This window comes from Aquila chrysaetos, chromosome 6, assembly GCF_900496995.4.
Source record: "Aquila chrysaetos chrysaetos chromosome 6, bAquChr1.4, whole genome shotgun sequence".
NCBI lineage: Eukaryota > Metazoa > Chordata > Aves > Accipitriformes > Accipitridae > Aquila > Aquila chrysaetos.
Window position 1 is genome coordinate 40,615,319 of NC_044009.1, and position 16,088 is coordinate 40,631,406.

Consider the following 16,088-nt stretch of genomic DNA (forward strand, 5'->3'; position numbering starts at 1 on the left):
TCTATGAATAAAGCATTTCTTCTGGAACAGCATTAGGGCTTAATCTGATTTAAGATCTTCAAATCAAATAAAGGAAGATGATCAGAACTAAGGATTCTGACCAGCAATTTATTTTTTGTTACAGATACAAACATTGCATACACCACAGTAAAATGCAGAAAGACACAACCATTTTTCTCATATGCCAAAAAAGGACCCTCCCACCCCAAGATTCACACACAATAGTTTTCAAGCTTCCAAAACGTACAGGGATCTACATACTTTCTAGTAAGGATGCGGATCTCTACAGAGCAAGTGTAAGCCCACAGGCAAGCCTCACTTCCTTCAAGTTCTCTTTTATAGCTCCCTAAACAATAACCCAAGTTTCACATGGCCCACAGATCACAGGTTGGAAACTGGTGCGCTCCAGCCAAAGTGCAAACAACCAGAGAGGGCTTGAGTTGTTCTCATATCAATTCCTATGGCAGTACAAAAACCACTAATAGCCCAAGAATATTTTTTCCCACCTTCTATTTTGTAAAAGCTTTATACAAAACAGCATCTTTCAAAGATGCCACTTTCACACAATGCCACAGTAACCAGCATGGAAGCCAAAATTTCTGATATAAATTCACATTTAATTGACTATAAAAGACTACCAATGTGTTTTTATTTTAAAACCACCAAAACTATCACGAGAAAATACAGATTCAAAAGCTTCAAATAGGGGGAGTGGAAAAATCATAAATTTCAATCACATACCCTGACTTCTGTAACAAAAGAGTATACAAGATTAGTTACCCCCTGATTACTTATTATTAAAGGTTAGCCTCAAAGGAAAGTCCCCCAGGAAAAATTTCTGTAAGAAACAAAATTCAAATGTAAATTAATCCTTATTAACACACACACACACAAGTAACAGGCATAGATGTTATTAAAAGCATTTCAAGAGTTAAAACTAAACAAGACAGATCTTTCCCACATTAGCTGTGATGTTCATCCAAAATTAAGTCCCATTTCCCAAGAGCCTGCACATGGGCATGCTTTAAGCAGCACATTGCAGCAGGTGGGGTCAATTTGAGTTTGACTTTAATGGCAGCAGGATCTGGCTGTTAATTAAGCACCAGATTTCCCATTGTCCCAACCCTACCACACCTTTCCTGATTAAAAAAGGCAGCTTTTAGAGCATTTTTGTTTTAGTTGCTGCTCAGCCAAGTTTGGCTGCAGAGCCTTTTTCTGCCCTATATTCACTTATGAGAACTGCTGCTTTTGCTTATCACAAGTGTCTTTCTGATCCCCAGAAAGCAAGCCCCAATAACACATTTCCTTTCCATCCTCTCAGCTTGAAGATGCCAGTCACCTACAACTGCTGACAGCCATGAAATAAACAAAAGAAAGATAAACAGGCTCAAGTCATCACCATGACCTCCCAGAAGTTTTTCCTGGCTAACCTCCCAGCCTGATGAACACCATCTCAAAGTTCTGGCCTCAACCTCTTCTCTTTGCCTGTGCTTACCTCACCCCAATTTAAAAAGGCACACCAGAACCTGTCCTCCTGCTCTGTTCCTCTCAGATCGTCACATGACAGTCACCACTGGATATTTCCCACAGCAAAAGCAGAGTCTATCTCACCCTCGTCCTTCCCCACAGCCCCATCTTTCCTCACATCAGCAGCTCCCTTCTCCTCCAAGCTCCTGGCTCATGCACTCCTGCTCAGATTCCCCAGAAGGCTTTATTAGGCCTTTTGAACTGCCAGCATTGGCCTGTCTGCACAACAACTAGTTGAGACATGGCCACTTACACAGCTCCCCACACTTTCTCAGTAAATGTCTCATACATCCAAAGCTCAGCAGTGTCTGAGGGCTGCAGCTGCACCAAATGAGCCCCTTTGGCTAGGAGCATGAGAACAGCAGGACCACCCCAGCCACCCCTTCACGGCTAGTCCAACAGAATTATATTGATGTTGGACCAACGATCTTGGGCACATCATAAAACACACTCCTGCAAAACAATTGTGATAAATTTGGATTCTAGTTAAAAACAAAAAATATATAACACATAGAAGCCTGGAGTACCCACACAGAGTACCTAGCACATATTCCAGCAATTCACCCTGGTTCTCCTCTCTAAATCAACTTTCCCTTCATCTCATTTCCCTCCTTTATGTTAGCTGAAAGGACTGGGGAACCCATGAGACCCACATGACCTAGATGACTTCACTACTACATCATGAGAAACCTGCTTTCCATAGACAAAAAAGTCAGCAAGCGACCCTCACACCACCTTTCACATGACTTAGTTTTGTAAACAGAGCTACCACCTAGAAAAGTAACCAACTCTTGTTCTTAAGTGTTTGTCCAGCTACAGCACTCTTCTGCTACAATTCCCATGCACTACTTCCTCCTGAAAACAGCCACCAGAAAACTCTTTGAAAGATGCCTGTAAGATAGCCATTATTTACCATTACCCCAGATACCTCAGTGATAGCACAATGAAGGGTAAACAGCTGAGAAAAGACCATGTTAGTACCTAACACTCAGTTAAGACCTCTCCCCACCTAGGAACTTGAAGGATACTTTTCAAGTTTCTTAAGTCTCTAACCTTGCAGTATTTCACCCAGACCTAAAATCCAGCCTTTCCCATTTGTCCTAAACACCTAGAAGTTCTCATGTGGTTCTCAGTAGCTCACCTTTCTGCTATTACATATCCTTTCCCTTCCAGCTTTCCCAAACATTCCAGCTCTGCCCCATTTACATCACTACTGCTGTAGAGGAAATTATCTTACCCTGGTACCTTGGCTAGGATGATCCTTCTTTTCACACCCCCATCCCTCTCTAGCAGTTCTGCACATAGAAGTTCTCATCTCTTCACCTTCAAAGCACTGTCATTTGGCCTGAGATGTCAGCTCCTGCCTTCCCACTCATCTGTAGCACCAGTTCCCATCACACCACTTCTAGGTGCAAGTTTTAAAACAAGAACCACTGCACTTTTCTCCACACATGCTCTCCTGCTTGGGAAAAGCTTCTCATTAATTGTAAAGTAGCTTACTACAACAGGAAATTCCAGAAGAAACAGATGAAGTTGCATGGAGAGAATAGGACCTGAGCAACACAAAGAAAGAAGCAGAGCTCTTTAAAGGCAACAAGAAAGCTCAGATCTCGACAGAGACTGGAGCTGGTCGAGTCTTTCACTAGCAGACTTATTCACATAACTTCTTCACAGTCCAGCGACATTATACAGGTAACTTTCCAAAGACCTAAAGGGACATAAGGTAGAAGAGGCAGACAGTAGACTACCAGGAAAGCCACCTAGGCTTGGAAGAAAAGCCTGGAAGAAAAGCTTTAGCCAGACAGACAAAAGAAGAACAAAAATTCCAATCTGTAAGAGCAGGTACCTCCTAAAATCTGTGTGCAGTTTCAGCTTTCCATACAACATCCAATCTTTGCAAGAGAAATTCCTTTTGGAGATCAAGCAGTTCAGCCATACACGTAGCAGCACGTCAATGGCACCCTTTATTCCTCAGGATAGAACACTGCAGCATTCTATCCCTCTGAACACCTCAGAGTTACACAAGGTACACAACTATCTTTTCCAGGGTCTTAATTTAAAAAGCTAGGAGCGTACCCCAGCATCTGCCCAAGGATCATTCTGTCCACAGCACTGAACAGGTAAGAACATGCACAGATACATTGTCTATTGAGGAGTATTCATTTAAGTAACTTGGTGCAACAGGACCAACTCCATCAGCTATCAGCAGGATTCCCTCCAAAACTCAGGTATACTTTTTTTTATTCCAATGTGAAAGCTAGAGTTGTCTATATTTATAAAGCTACTATAGAAATTGGCTCCATCAGACAACTTTGGTGATAGGCATACATCAATAAAAGCCTTTAAACAGTGCTGAACAAGTGGCAACCCGTTTATTCAAGCTCCCAACAGCGAGACATGAAGTCCTCCTGAGTTGTTAAAAGCAGACATTTGTTCCACGTCACTGCATAAGCAGTGATGCCTCCATTTGCAGTAAGATTTCCAATTAGACCCAACATGACTATGTCACTTGATATTAGTCAGATGGAGAGTCATGCCAATACAAGGCAAGAATACTGTATTTTAACAGAATATAGTTCTAACAGACACACAAAGAACTAAGACAATTAGCAGAAAGAGCCATTTTCTAACATACAATTCACGGTAAATGCAGGTATTACTCCAACAGTATAATTTGAAAATAAACTGAGTAGAAGCAACTTTTGGTTTTCCATTTGCTATTACCAGGTTCTCAACCACCAGCTGACTGGCATGAACACTCTTACCCTGGCAAGGTGGTAACACCGCAGTTAACCTTGCAATGCTTCCATGTCCCAAAAGAGATCCTGCCAGCCTTCACATTTGTGCGCACATCCTGCCCATGTGAGCAGAGCCAGCCACAAGAAAGGTATGGCAGGATGGGACTCTACTACCTAATTTTTTCATTGTTTCCACAAACCTCTCTCCAGAAAGCTACTTTTGGAGATGAAAAAGCATTACTAGGCATGAAAATTTTCTCTCTCACACCTAATGCAGGGCCCAAACCTACACATTCTTTCCTCTGGCTAAACTCCCAGCCACACTACAAAAAATTATCTTGCTTTCCACGGTCTGATAACTGGGACTCTTTGCTCCGATTCTTGAATACTCAAATGTTGCTTTGTTTTAAAGTTTCATATCTGGCACAAAAACAATAACAAGTGAGAAACATAGCAGGTTTTGTCTAGTTACAAAAAAAAAGATCTGATCTAGGAAGAAAGTAATCAACAATTTGTGGGAGGTAACATTCACTTGGAGAAAATCAGAGACTACACATCTCCACCATGTTCGACACCTCTCCTGCATTTATAATATGACCACAGAGCAGACAACACATGGGATACAAATACATGAGGTAGCTTTACACAAACTCACACATAGCACAGTCCAGCCATCAGAAACCTGGAGCTCTGAGCTAGCCAAGCAGCAGGACAAATCTGACAGCACTGAGCCTCAACTAGATGGTCACTGGTACCCTGGGTGGCTCATCTTAGAGTCAGCTCACATATATTTAAGACAAACCCAAACTGCTACGCTGTCATCACTGGCATCCCAAAAACATTTATATGGGAGTTGATTCACACAGGCACTTCTGACACTGAGACACTTACCACTTCTGTGCTAATAAATTTTGTTAGAAAACAAATAAGAAACAAGTTTTAAGGCCTTGATTGTGAACAATGATATGGTGGATGAAACTAGATGAGCCCAAGGGCCCTCGCAACCTGAATTACCCTGTGATCCTATGAGCTGATTCTACTACCACACAAGAAATCTTACCTTTCAGTCTCAAAATAGAGCCCCTGCAAAAGGAGGGCTGCCAAAGCTGGAATCACATATCTGAAACAAAGTATCCCTGCACCAGACTGCCTAGTCTAGTGGGCTGGTCCTCCAAAAACTAACACAGATGTACTTAATGCTAAGAACACACTGGAAGGTTAAAAAAAAAAAGTATTTTTATTACCACATATCAGGTATTTTTCAGTCTTATTTTTAAGGAAGAGATCCTTAAATTGTTCATCTATCATTCATGTATTCTTCCCTCTCCCCACAACTTCTGAATTCTTTAACCAATTTTAGCAAACTTCAACCTAACATGGTAGAGAAAATAGAGATCCCAAAGATACTATGCTCTTACAAATAAGAGTAACCAAGCAAAAGAGGTTCCATTGAAAGACATCGACTTTAGCATGAGGTAAACCACAGCATTAGACACCAGCAAATCTACACAGAAAAAGCCAAAGGAAATTAGACTTCATAAAACTTCTCTGCTTACAAAATGACTTAAATAAAACGAGACAAAGTCAGAGGCAACTAGACCCCACTGCCAGTGTGACTGCCAGTAGGTGATTTTTCATGCTGAAGTTCAAAGGGTGAGACTAGAATGGCTTTCAAGACAACTTCAAGGAATATTCCAGAAAGATGACATGGAAGAGTGTGCATACTTTTAGCTGAGAAGCTAACAGGCTGGTGTTGGTGAGAGGACCCTGGGAGCTGAGGAATATTTCTTCCAGCGTCAAGATGACAACAGAGCTCCACTGAGCCATTTAGAGACTTGCAAAAAAAAAAAAAAAAATATCAAGATGCCTGTAAACCCACCACTGCACCTAACTTCCAGTTCAGGCAACGATCCTCAGGCAGGAGCCACCATGTCAGGGAAAATGAGGATTCTCCCCTACTTACCCCACTAACTACTAAACACAAGGGGAGCTGGATCACACACACATATAAGCAACTGCTAATTTTAATCCAGAGGTAACAGGCACATGATCCTCAGGCACAGCATGAGCAGTCTCTGTAAGTCACTTTGGGATTTCTGAGAACCAAAACCAGTACACTTTTTGAAATATTTGTGTTTATTCACAGTGTTAGAGCAGTTTTAGGCACAGTATCATACCTGTTCTACCATACAGACAAAGGACTGAAATAAACTCTCCCTATCGTTGTGCATAATCCTGTTATTCCATATTGTATATAAACTATTCAAAATCACCACAAGATCTATCCTAAAACCAAACAGATGTCTTGTCCTTATCTATTCCTCTCCAAGAGTTTTCCAATGTTCTTGCTGCAGGCAACTTTCATCTCACATCCAGACTAAATTAACTCACAGCCAGTTTATACCCGTTTGTTCTTGTGCTAACCTTGCCCTTTAGATCTAATAGTTCTTTCCCCTCCCTGATGTTCACCCCTCTGATGTATTTATAGACAGCAGTCTTATTCCCTTGCAGCCTTCATACTGTAAACTAAACAAGCTAAACTTTCAGTCTCCTCTGGTTAGGCAGGCTCTCCAATCCCCTAAACACCACACTAGCCCTTCCCTGCACCTGTTCCAGCTTGAATTCCTTCCTTGCAGACGGGCAACTAGCACTGTACAACACATGCCACAGAAGGGCCCAACAAGGCGCTGTACAATAGCATTAGTATGCCCTTATCCCCACGGAAATAAATCCCCAATAATCTTCCTTTTCCACCTGTGCATCAGCTATGACCCTCAGCCTGCAGTTAAGCAATACACCCAAGGTTTCCCAAGAGCTAGCGAACTGTGTTAGACCTCTGAATAAACCCTAGTGACAAGCACTGAAGTGCTGCAACTGAAACACTATACCAGCATTAAAGGAATTGCTTTATCCTCTCAATTTAGTAACCACAATAGTTCAGTCGCTTGTTGACCAGATTTTCAGTCCCAGAAGAGAGCCTGTTTGGCCTCGCTTGCCACACTACCAAGCACCCAAGAGAAAATGGCTCTTAAAAAAAAAGCCATAAACAATACTCTTGCCCTGAGCCAGTCCCAGCACTAAAATCCTATGGGAACATAATATAAATTTGGTCAGAAAGCAAAATCAGGGGCTCAAATCTCTACAAGCCAGAAGGATATGAAAGGGAGACATTTACTTTGTATCCCATTTTTCTACTCATCTCTCACCACCTGCTACCAGCCACCAAGAGACAGAATACCAAGTTACACAGACCTTGTGTGTGCCACTATGGAAACAAACTTCTGCCTTATTTATTTCAACATTGGGCCTCAGGTCTTCACACTCCCTTGGCATCCTGTAGGTTCTCGCTATTTATATTTGATTTTGTAATAACCTTGGTAAACAACTGAAAGATACCGTTGTCTGGTACACTCAGGCTGACAAACTTTTTGTTTTATGTAAACAGTAGCACATCCACTGTATCCATTGTATATAAAACCACCAGAAAGTATTACTACTCCACTACAGTTCTTCCCACCCCAGCTGTAGCAGGAAGGATTTTCCTTTTCCAACTAGTCATTATTACCTTTTAAGTGTTAAGAAAAAGCCACAGGAAAACTCTAAATGCTGACTTGCTACAGCAGGTTTTTTGAGTTTTTTTTCCTGTCCTGAATACGAAGGACTGAAACTAGTATTAAATTTTATCTAGCCCAGCTGATACAAATCTCCTATTCTGCACTGCACCCTCTATGGCACTCCCCATACTGCTGATGGCAAATAGGCAAGAGCTGCACCATAATCCAATCAAACTACCACACAGAGCAGTAAGTGTTGGAAAGGCAGGCCCAGCTACTACAGCCAGAGAAAAAAAACCTGATCAGCTGGACTGGGAATTAACATCAATGCCTACAGGAAACTGGGTATCCCAGAGCCAAAACACTGCTCTTTTGTAAGTTTAAGGCAGGAAAACCCACCTATTGGGAGCATGCCAGCACAGGAGCCTAAAAATCAAGGACTGGGCACACTCTGCAAATGCAGTTCAAGCCCAATGAGTCTTTAGCCCTTCTTAAGATAGCTTTTCTTCCCATGACAGGAGTCATCAGAAGCTGTTTTTGCCAAAATACCTTTTGCAGTATGGGCATAGGAATAGGCAAGGAATAGGCTCTACTCATAAGTCCACACCTCAAGATCACTCTTCCTCCATAGTCCACCTCTCATATCTTTTGGGCATCAAAACTAATTTAATTCGTTTTTATTAGCAATTACAGCTTCATGGTAAAGAGTTTTTCAGGGATGAAACTGCTAAATGAACGTATGTATTACTGATCCTCATATACTGCCAGCATCCCAAAAGTCACCAGCTAACAGCAGCTGCTTGGAAACCCTTTACAAGTCTCTCTTTTTCTTCCCCAGATGGTGAAGTCTTTTTTCCCCCTGTACATTAAATACTCAACAAAACGCACTTACCAAATTATCATATCAACCCATAACCACACATGATAATTACTTCTTAAATCAGGATCTCTTCCACAGAATTTCAACCAAAATAAACACGGTATAGAGAACAAATGTATGCTTATAGTGAACAACCATTCATCAGCTTAAGTAACTCTAATGGATGCCACTTTAAACTAAGCCTGCACCATCTGTTCTACCCCTCAATTAGCAAAGCCAAAAAAAATTGTTCAATACACAGCTTAAGAAAGCCAGATAATTCATGTATGTAAGTTTTATTTCTCTTCAGCTCAGTGAAGTATGCTCTTGTAATGCTTGATATTCAGAAACAGATCAGAAGGGAAGGCTGCTTTCTCTAACACTATCAGGAGTTTTGTCAGGGGAAATAAAATTTCCCTGCAATATTTCACCATGTAAAATTTCTCCGTAACATCTCACCATACATTTTATTTTAAAGATGTCTCTAAGTAACAAAATCAACTAGGAGCTAAAACAAATCAAATCTGAAATCCTGCGCACCTGAACACAAACAAAGCTCAAGACACAGCCCTGCACAGCTCTCACCCTGACAGACTGGGTCTACCAGCACAGCATTCAGCCAGGAGGCCTTTGCAAGTGGAATTGTCCTCAGCCACCCCGTGGCTGTTAACCATGTCAGTTCCTAACTCCCCTTTCAAAGGCAAAGCCCAGTCCTGCAAGCTGCTGGGCACAGAGCCTCACACAGATCAAGCTGCACTGGGGCAAAGGGATCATCCCATGCAAGGGTGAGATACTCTCCTTGGCAAGCATAGCCTGTGCAGTGAGAGTAGTGCAGCACCAAAACATCACTACTTGCTAAAGTGCGGGAAAAAACCAAAAAGTTTCATCCAGTTCCTTACTGCAAACCCCCACCCAGTTTCACTTCAAACTGGCCTTTCCTACCACTCTGCAACATGAGAAAACATTGAATAGAACCTCTCATCAATTTGATGGACCTTGACCTGCCTGATGGCTCTGTCTCCACCAAATCTCTAAGCTGAGTTCACTCTCCGGTGCTGCTAGTCAAAAAACAAACCAGCAGTACCAAGGGCTGCTTCCTGTGTAAACCTCAACTCCAACAGCACAGGCCATACATCACAGGGAAGAGAAAGGTGCAAGAGACCTCAGCCCCGTTACTAGATGGGGTGACAGTACAATACTCACCTGTTGTGAAGCAGGCAAGAGAAGGTCACTGCCCATCACCCTCAGTTCACCTTTAGGAATATCAAGCTGGTAGAAAACTACTTTAAGATCCTGGGCACATTCCTTTATACTACACCTCAAAATGAAACATCAATGGCACATCATAGCCTGGGTACTGAGAAAGGCACATCAGCCACAGATGAGTCAGTAGATCCTGCATACTTAACAACAGCATTACTAAATACTGCCACAAGCAGCTCCAAGTGAGATTGTTCACCAAGGAATTACTGATGATTTCAGCTGTCTCCCCTTGCTATAGGATTGTGAAGCTGAGAGGACATGCTGAAGCCCCTGACACTGCTGCACCATTCTGCTTCATGTCTCAAGACAGACAGCTCAGCACAGGCCTTAGTTATTGTTCAGGGACTCAAAGCTCTACAAAATAACTCTTTTTTGTTTAGCAGGGGAAGAAACAGACTCAAGCAGAACCACCACCCTTAAAACAGCACAGATAAAGCAAACAAAGCACGTGAATAAACAGAACAGAGGCAGGGCTCCTCTTTGGTCTTCAGCATCCTGGAATACCTTCCCAGCCCAACCTCACCAGTATACCCCACAACTCCTAGTGCCCACACAAACATAGGCCATCTGCTCTAAGTAACTGAGCTCCAGAGAAGACCAAGAGCTCTCAAAGACAATTCATCTTTTCACTCTGCACCATTCTTCTGTGTTTCACCTACCTATAAGTACTTCTGGGAAAACGCAGGCCTGGCAATGCCTGTTGGGTGCAGTTCAGGCACACTCCTGGCAAGCACAGACACTCAAATGGCCTTGCACTGGACCTCGGTGCCTTGCTTCATATAACAATCGTCATGTTTCCTTGACTTGAAAAGCATCCTGAACTATCCAAGTGCCTTCCGCACCTAAGGCAGCTGCCTGTTAACGAAGCAGGAATCAGCAACCAGGTCACAATGCCATTTGTTAGAAGAGTTTCAGAGTGCTGAGTGCTATCAGAAGTGTGTTAGGTCTCACTCAGTTTCACATATACTTTTACAACTTTGACAGCACCAAGGAAAGAAGCATCTCTTTCCTCTCCATCATTGCTTTTTTGCTGCATCACTTGAAAGAGAAGATTGCATTGTCTCCAGTGCCGGTGCTGAGGTCAAGGACTTCACAAAATAGTGTCAGGTTAAAATAGAAGTGATGTACAAAAAAAACCACGAAAGCCTAAAAATGTCAATGATGGTCATGACTTATGTAGCTCAGACTTGTATGCCAATGAGGGACAGACAGCTTGTGCCCACCCTGTAAAGGCATAGTAATTTCACCATCAGTTGAGGCTCCTTTTAATCCAAACTGAACTGGATTGCCTCAGAGATGTCACTTCTCTTTGGCTCACTGATGTTTCCTCAGTGATAACATACAAGCACAAGTGTTTAGTTAGAGGAGTCCTAGACATGCAGGAGCCATGAATCAACTGGATGCTGTCCCAAGATAATGGGTCTGTTATCCAAACCTAGTCTAATTCTGAGAGCATACACTTTATCACTGAAGTGTTAGGAAATTTCAGATCATGCAAATGATCTCAATCTTTGTTTTAAGCCGATACTTTTTCAAATGAAGGGAGGTGAGCAGAGAAACAGACTGCAAATATAATGGCTTTTTCAACCATGACCAAACAACTGCAGTTTAGCTCTCCAGATGGCTATTCTAGGCCAGAGATGCTTGGCCTTTCACTCTCAAGGTTGTTACACTAATCCATGAACTGGATCAGTTGACACCAGCTACACTGTTCTCACTCACACCAGACAGAGCTGAGCTTCCGAACCCCCACACCACCAGCAGTCAAGAAGAAAGGTGACAGTAACACAGATGCAGGCACTAAAACAAAAGGAAAAGATTGGCATATGATGATACACTAAGCCTTGGTGGGATACTGAAGCAGACCTCACTACATCGCTAACCTCCAGGTAGTCGGCTTGCCCCACTCAGAGGTTTCACATCTTCTATTATACTCATTCACTGAGAAAACACCCTCCAGACATCCAAGACGTGTCTGTTATGCTTACTAGAACTTATTAAACACAGCAAATGCTATCTATAGAACACGTGCATTAATGAACAGCCAGCTCAGCAGCATGAGTTCTGGAACAGAGTCAATGCAGTACAGAAGTGTCACCAGTTTGTTACTGGAGAATGAATACCACAGTGAACACTAAGTGTGTAGTTCAACAGACAAAAGACTGGAAAGGGCAATAGAGGAGGGAGAAAACAAGTTATCCTAAAAGAAATTCTGCAAACTAAGTGTAATGCTGGAATTGCAAAGTACTGTATAGCTCTGTGATCCACATCACTTCATAAAATCCATGCAAACAGCACATTTTGTAACAATTTCAAGTTTACTGTGCTTGGGTTACCTTTCCACCAAGAAACGTGAAAGTCTGTAAGAGAAAGCCAGTTAACAAGAGAAGGGGGAATAAGAATACACAATGCTCTCAGAAAATTGTATGTACGCTGCTCGTTCATGACAGCAAACTAAGATTTCCTCATGTGCTCTGCCAGAAAGGATCCTCTACTGAGACTGTATTGGATTTGGTGGTTTGTTGATTTGTTTTGGTTTGGTTTTTTTTGTTCCTACATGCCAAACAGCTTCTACCACAGCTGCTTGTTGACAAAAATGAAGAGGAGAAAATGCAGCTGTGCAGAACACATTGACCAAGACACTGCAATCTCACAACCACTTCAGTCAAAATTTCTGTTAAAAATAGTTTAAATCAATCTGAGGATGTCGAGCTCCAGAGCACTTGCAAACTATATGGCTAGTCTCTCCTTCACTTCTACAACAAAGAACTCCAGTACAACTCTCAGTTAAGTATCTTCAAGCTCAGCTCTGTAGGAACTTCTAACTCTCAGATTCTTCTGGACTTGTCAGAAAGGAACAGAGTCTCCTACTGCATCCCCCACAACAGCCCAAGAACGCTATTAAACTCGTCAGAGTGCCTCTGAAGGGAGCAGGACAGTTTATATCAAGCTACAGCTGAGAACCCCTCCCCACTCCCACATTACATGGGAGTAGTAGGACTTCCTCACTAAGACCTGTAGAGAGATGAAGCAACATGACAGGGATAACAAGGCAGTGGAGTTCCATGTCCTACGAACTCACTGCAACACTGTCAAATTCAACAGAACATACATACACATGCACAATACCATTTCCTGAGCTAAGTGCAATAGATCAATTTAGTTCAGTTGCCCACAAAATAAGCAAAAAAAAAAGTCTAGCAAGATTTAATGACAGTGAAAACTACTGCTGTTTACATATGCTTTTTGCAGTTTTATAAACTTTTTTCATGTGGCAGGAAACCATCAACATTGCTAACTACTGGGATGATCAAAGCATGCCACCAGCACACAGGTACACAAAGAAACTAGGATATCACAAAGCATGAATGCCAAATGTAAATCCATCTATTAAAACTCCATTTACTGAATTCTTACTGCCTTGAGTCCTCAATATTGTATCGGTTATCAACTACCAAGAAATGGGACAAGAATGGTTGATTCAGCATAATTATCAGCTTACAGAACAGTATATTAGAAAGTCTACTATACAGCTTTCACTTAGATCAAGTAGCACTTGACATTGAAACTTCTGACTGTAATCACATTCCATCTGACAAATCTTACCTTATAATTGCTGGAATTTACCCACGAAGTGGCCAGTCCATCAACCATTTTATCCAGCATAGTCTGATCATGTTCAAGATCAGCTGACTTCTGTTTATCTGAGAAGTAATCTATCAATTCCTGGCCAACCTGAAGTCTCTTTCCAACATCCTTCTGCAGCACTTGCGCTAAGCAGTACTCCATACTGGGCTCCATAGTGTCTTAGAAATACAGCACCAGCAAGAAAGCTAGAGGGCAGTAGGTCCGAAAAATCCCTCTATAAACGTACGCAGGAGGTTGCCTCTTTGTTCGATGAAGGTTACTGAGGGTCTGGGTTTCAAAGATGCAATTCTGAGAATGACAACAATGCACCATGTGTGTGTGAACAGCAGCTGGCAGGATATTAAAAGTCCAATTTAAATAACTAGTAATAGACGAAGCAACGAGCAGTGCTGTACTGTTGAGTCTGCAATAATTCCCAATTCAGCAGTCCATTCTGAAAGAAATGAAAAAGAACAGTATTATAGGTTAAATTAAGACTGGAACAAAAAAAAAAAAGATCGAAAGCATGTCACAAAATAGGTTATTCATATACAGCTGCAAAGCTGTGATAAGCTGGATAAGAGCAGCATTGTTCTATTTTAAGGAATCAGACAAGGTAGGTCAGGACAAAAACCTTTGGTTATTCTTTACAACAGCAGTTACCCATCAGTTCCCTAGAAGTTTTAGGGACAGACGGCAAATCTGGGGCTTAAGTAACAGCTGATTAGTAATCAATATCATTGCAACTAGCACCATCACCATCCACCCACAAAGGTGGAGACAAAATCCTTAAGCAGGTCACCAGGAAAACACATCTGCTTTAAGAAGTGAAAGCAGGAAGAGGTCTGGATCCTGTTTTGACTGTTAGCCTTCAGCAATCAATGCCATCGGCTGGCCAGCCAGATACAGCAGTAACACTGGGCTCCAGGAATGTAAAACGAGCAGTTTTCAAAAACTAGGTGCTCAAGCTGTTTCCAGGCTAAATTCTGTTACATCCCAACTACACATGTCCAGGAAACAGCACTCGCACAGCCTAAATGCAGTTCAACCAACAGTGCGCCTGTGGTGTCCTGAGAACCAAGGCCATACATAAGAAAGGCCAGGCCAAGCTTTCCTGCCACTGAGAAGCACAGCATCATCTCCGAAGTAAGCTTTTGGCTTAAGAGTAAAAAAAAATGGCTACATGTCTGGGGTTTGGTTATGTTCCTCAACCCTAGAAACTCTCCTGTCCAAGGACTTCATTAGGGACCCAGCTGCAGCTTTTTTTTTTTTTGGTTTTTTTTTCCCCCCTTCCATCTGCAGCCAAACAAATCCCTCCAGGCAGCCAGGGAACAGACCCCAGGCCTGTCCTCCACCCTTGCACAGACCAGGGCTCCCAGCATCACCATACTGCTTCCTGAAGCACTCTCTCATCACAGGTTAGCTCTTTTAGGAGGGGATGATAAAAATCCAGAGTGTCTTTTTGTTTCCTGTCTAATAATACCCAAAGCTAGAAATCTGCCCTACTTTTTCCGCCAGCATGAGGAAAGCAGGTCAATCTCAGAGCAAGGGAAGAGGCTGTGGAGCAGACACCTGGTTCAATAAACAACTGGAAGGAAGCTAGAGGCACTAGTTCACTAATTGGAAGCACTGGGGCAGCAAATCTAAATACCTTCTGTTTGAGCAAATAAGGCCTTCACAAAAGTCTTAATAAAACAAAGTGGATCTGACAGCAGATGAGATGCACACAAGAACCCTAGCCTGGAAACGAAGGCACACCTCACACAGCAGACTATTTCACTTCATTATCTCACCTCCATCCTCCTTGGCCAGACATGCAAACTTCCACATCTCGCCAACACCACGCACAGCATCCAGATGCAGCACAGAGGCTTGTGGTCTTGAGCTTCCCTAACCCTACAAGGGCTGCCAGACATGTCCCAGCCGCCTGCACTGGCTGCACTGCTTATTCATCAGGCAGGAGGAGTCACCAGAGAGCAGGTCCCTCTGTTCCAGGCAGCCAGTTCAAATCCCTGCTGGCTGACATCGATCAAAACTGGTTCTGTACATCCAGGGACTCACCTCAGCCAACTGCCTGGCAAATCCTACCATCAGCCAGAAGGGATTGTTTGTGCCTGTAGACTTAACTCCCTCCTCACCAGCAAAAGCTCACCCCCCAGAGCAGCAAGGAAGCATTAGCTGCAACTGCACACACAGCACCTAGGGTTTTAAGTTAGTGCCATGATGGCTTACTGCTTTTGACCACTACCCCAATCTGAACGATATAAACATACCAAACTCTCACCATTTTGCTTCAAGTCACTTTAAGAGTGATTTGACTTCAAATTCTAGAATTGTCAATACCACTCCCATCAATACTCTTAGACCAATGCCTTTTTTCTTTCTAAAAGGGACACATTGGTTCCAAACTAGAGGAAAGCCATGCCTTTTCTTATTGCTGCAGCTACAGTTTCTCACTTGTTTCAGTTTAGCACAAACTCTGAAAGCAGTGCTCTGAGCTTTCCCATCCTCAGCCAAAAT

The 16,088-nt window shown here is 42.6% G+C and overlaps 1 protein-coding gene across 30 annotated transcripts in view; it reads right to left on the reverse strand.

The window, feature by feature from the left end:
• The window catches only part of CLASP1 (cytoplasmic linker associated protein 1), a 197,955-nt gene that overhangs the window by 161,957 nt on the left and 19,910 nt on the right, over positions 1 to 16,088 (reverse strand). For all 30 annotated transcript variants that reach the window (XM_041124198.1, XM_041124186.1, XM_041124188.1 and 27 more), the window contains exon 2: positions 13,548 to 14,022. In XM_041124198.1, the coding sequence (XP_040980132.1) occupies positions 13,548 to 13,742 (195 nt within the window). In that variant the 5' untranslated portion in view covers positions 13,743 to 14,022. The remainder of the gene's footprint in view (positions 1 to 13,547; positions 14,023 to 16,088) is intronic.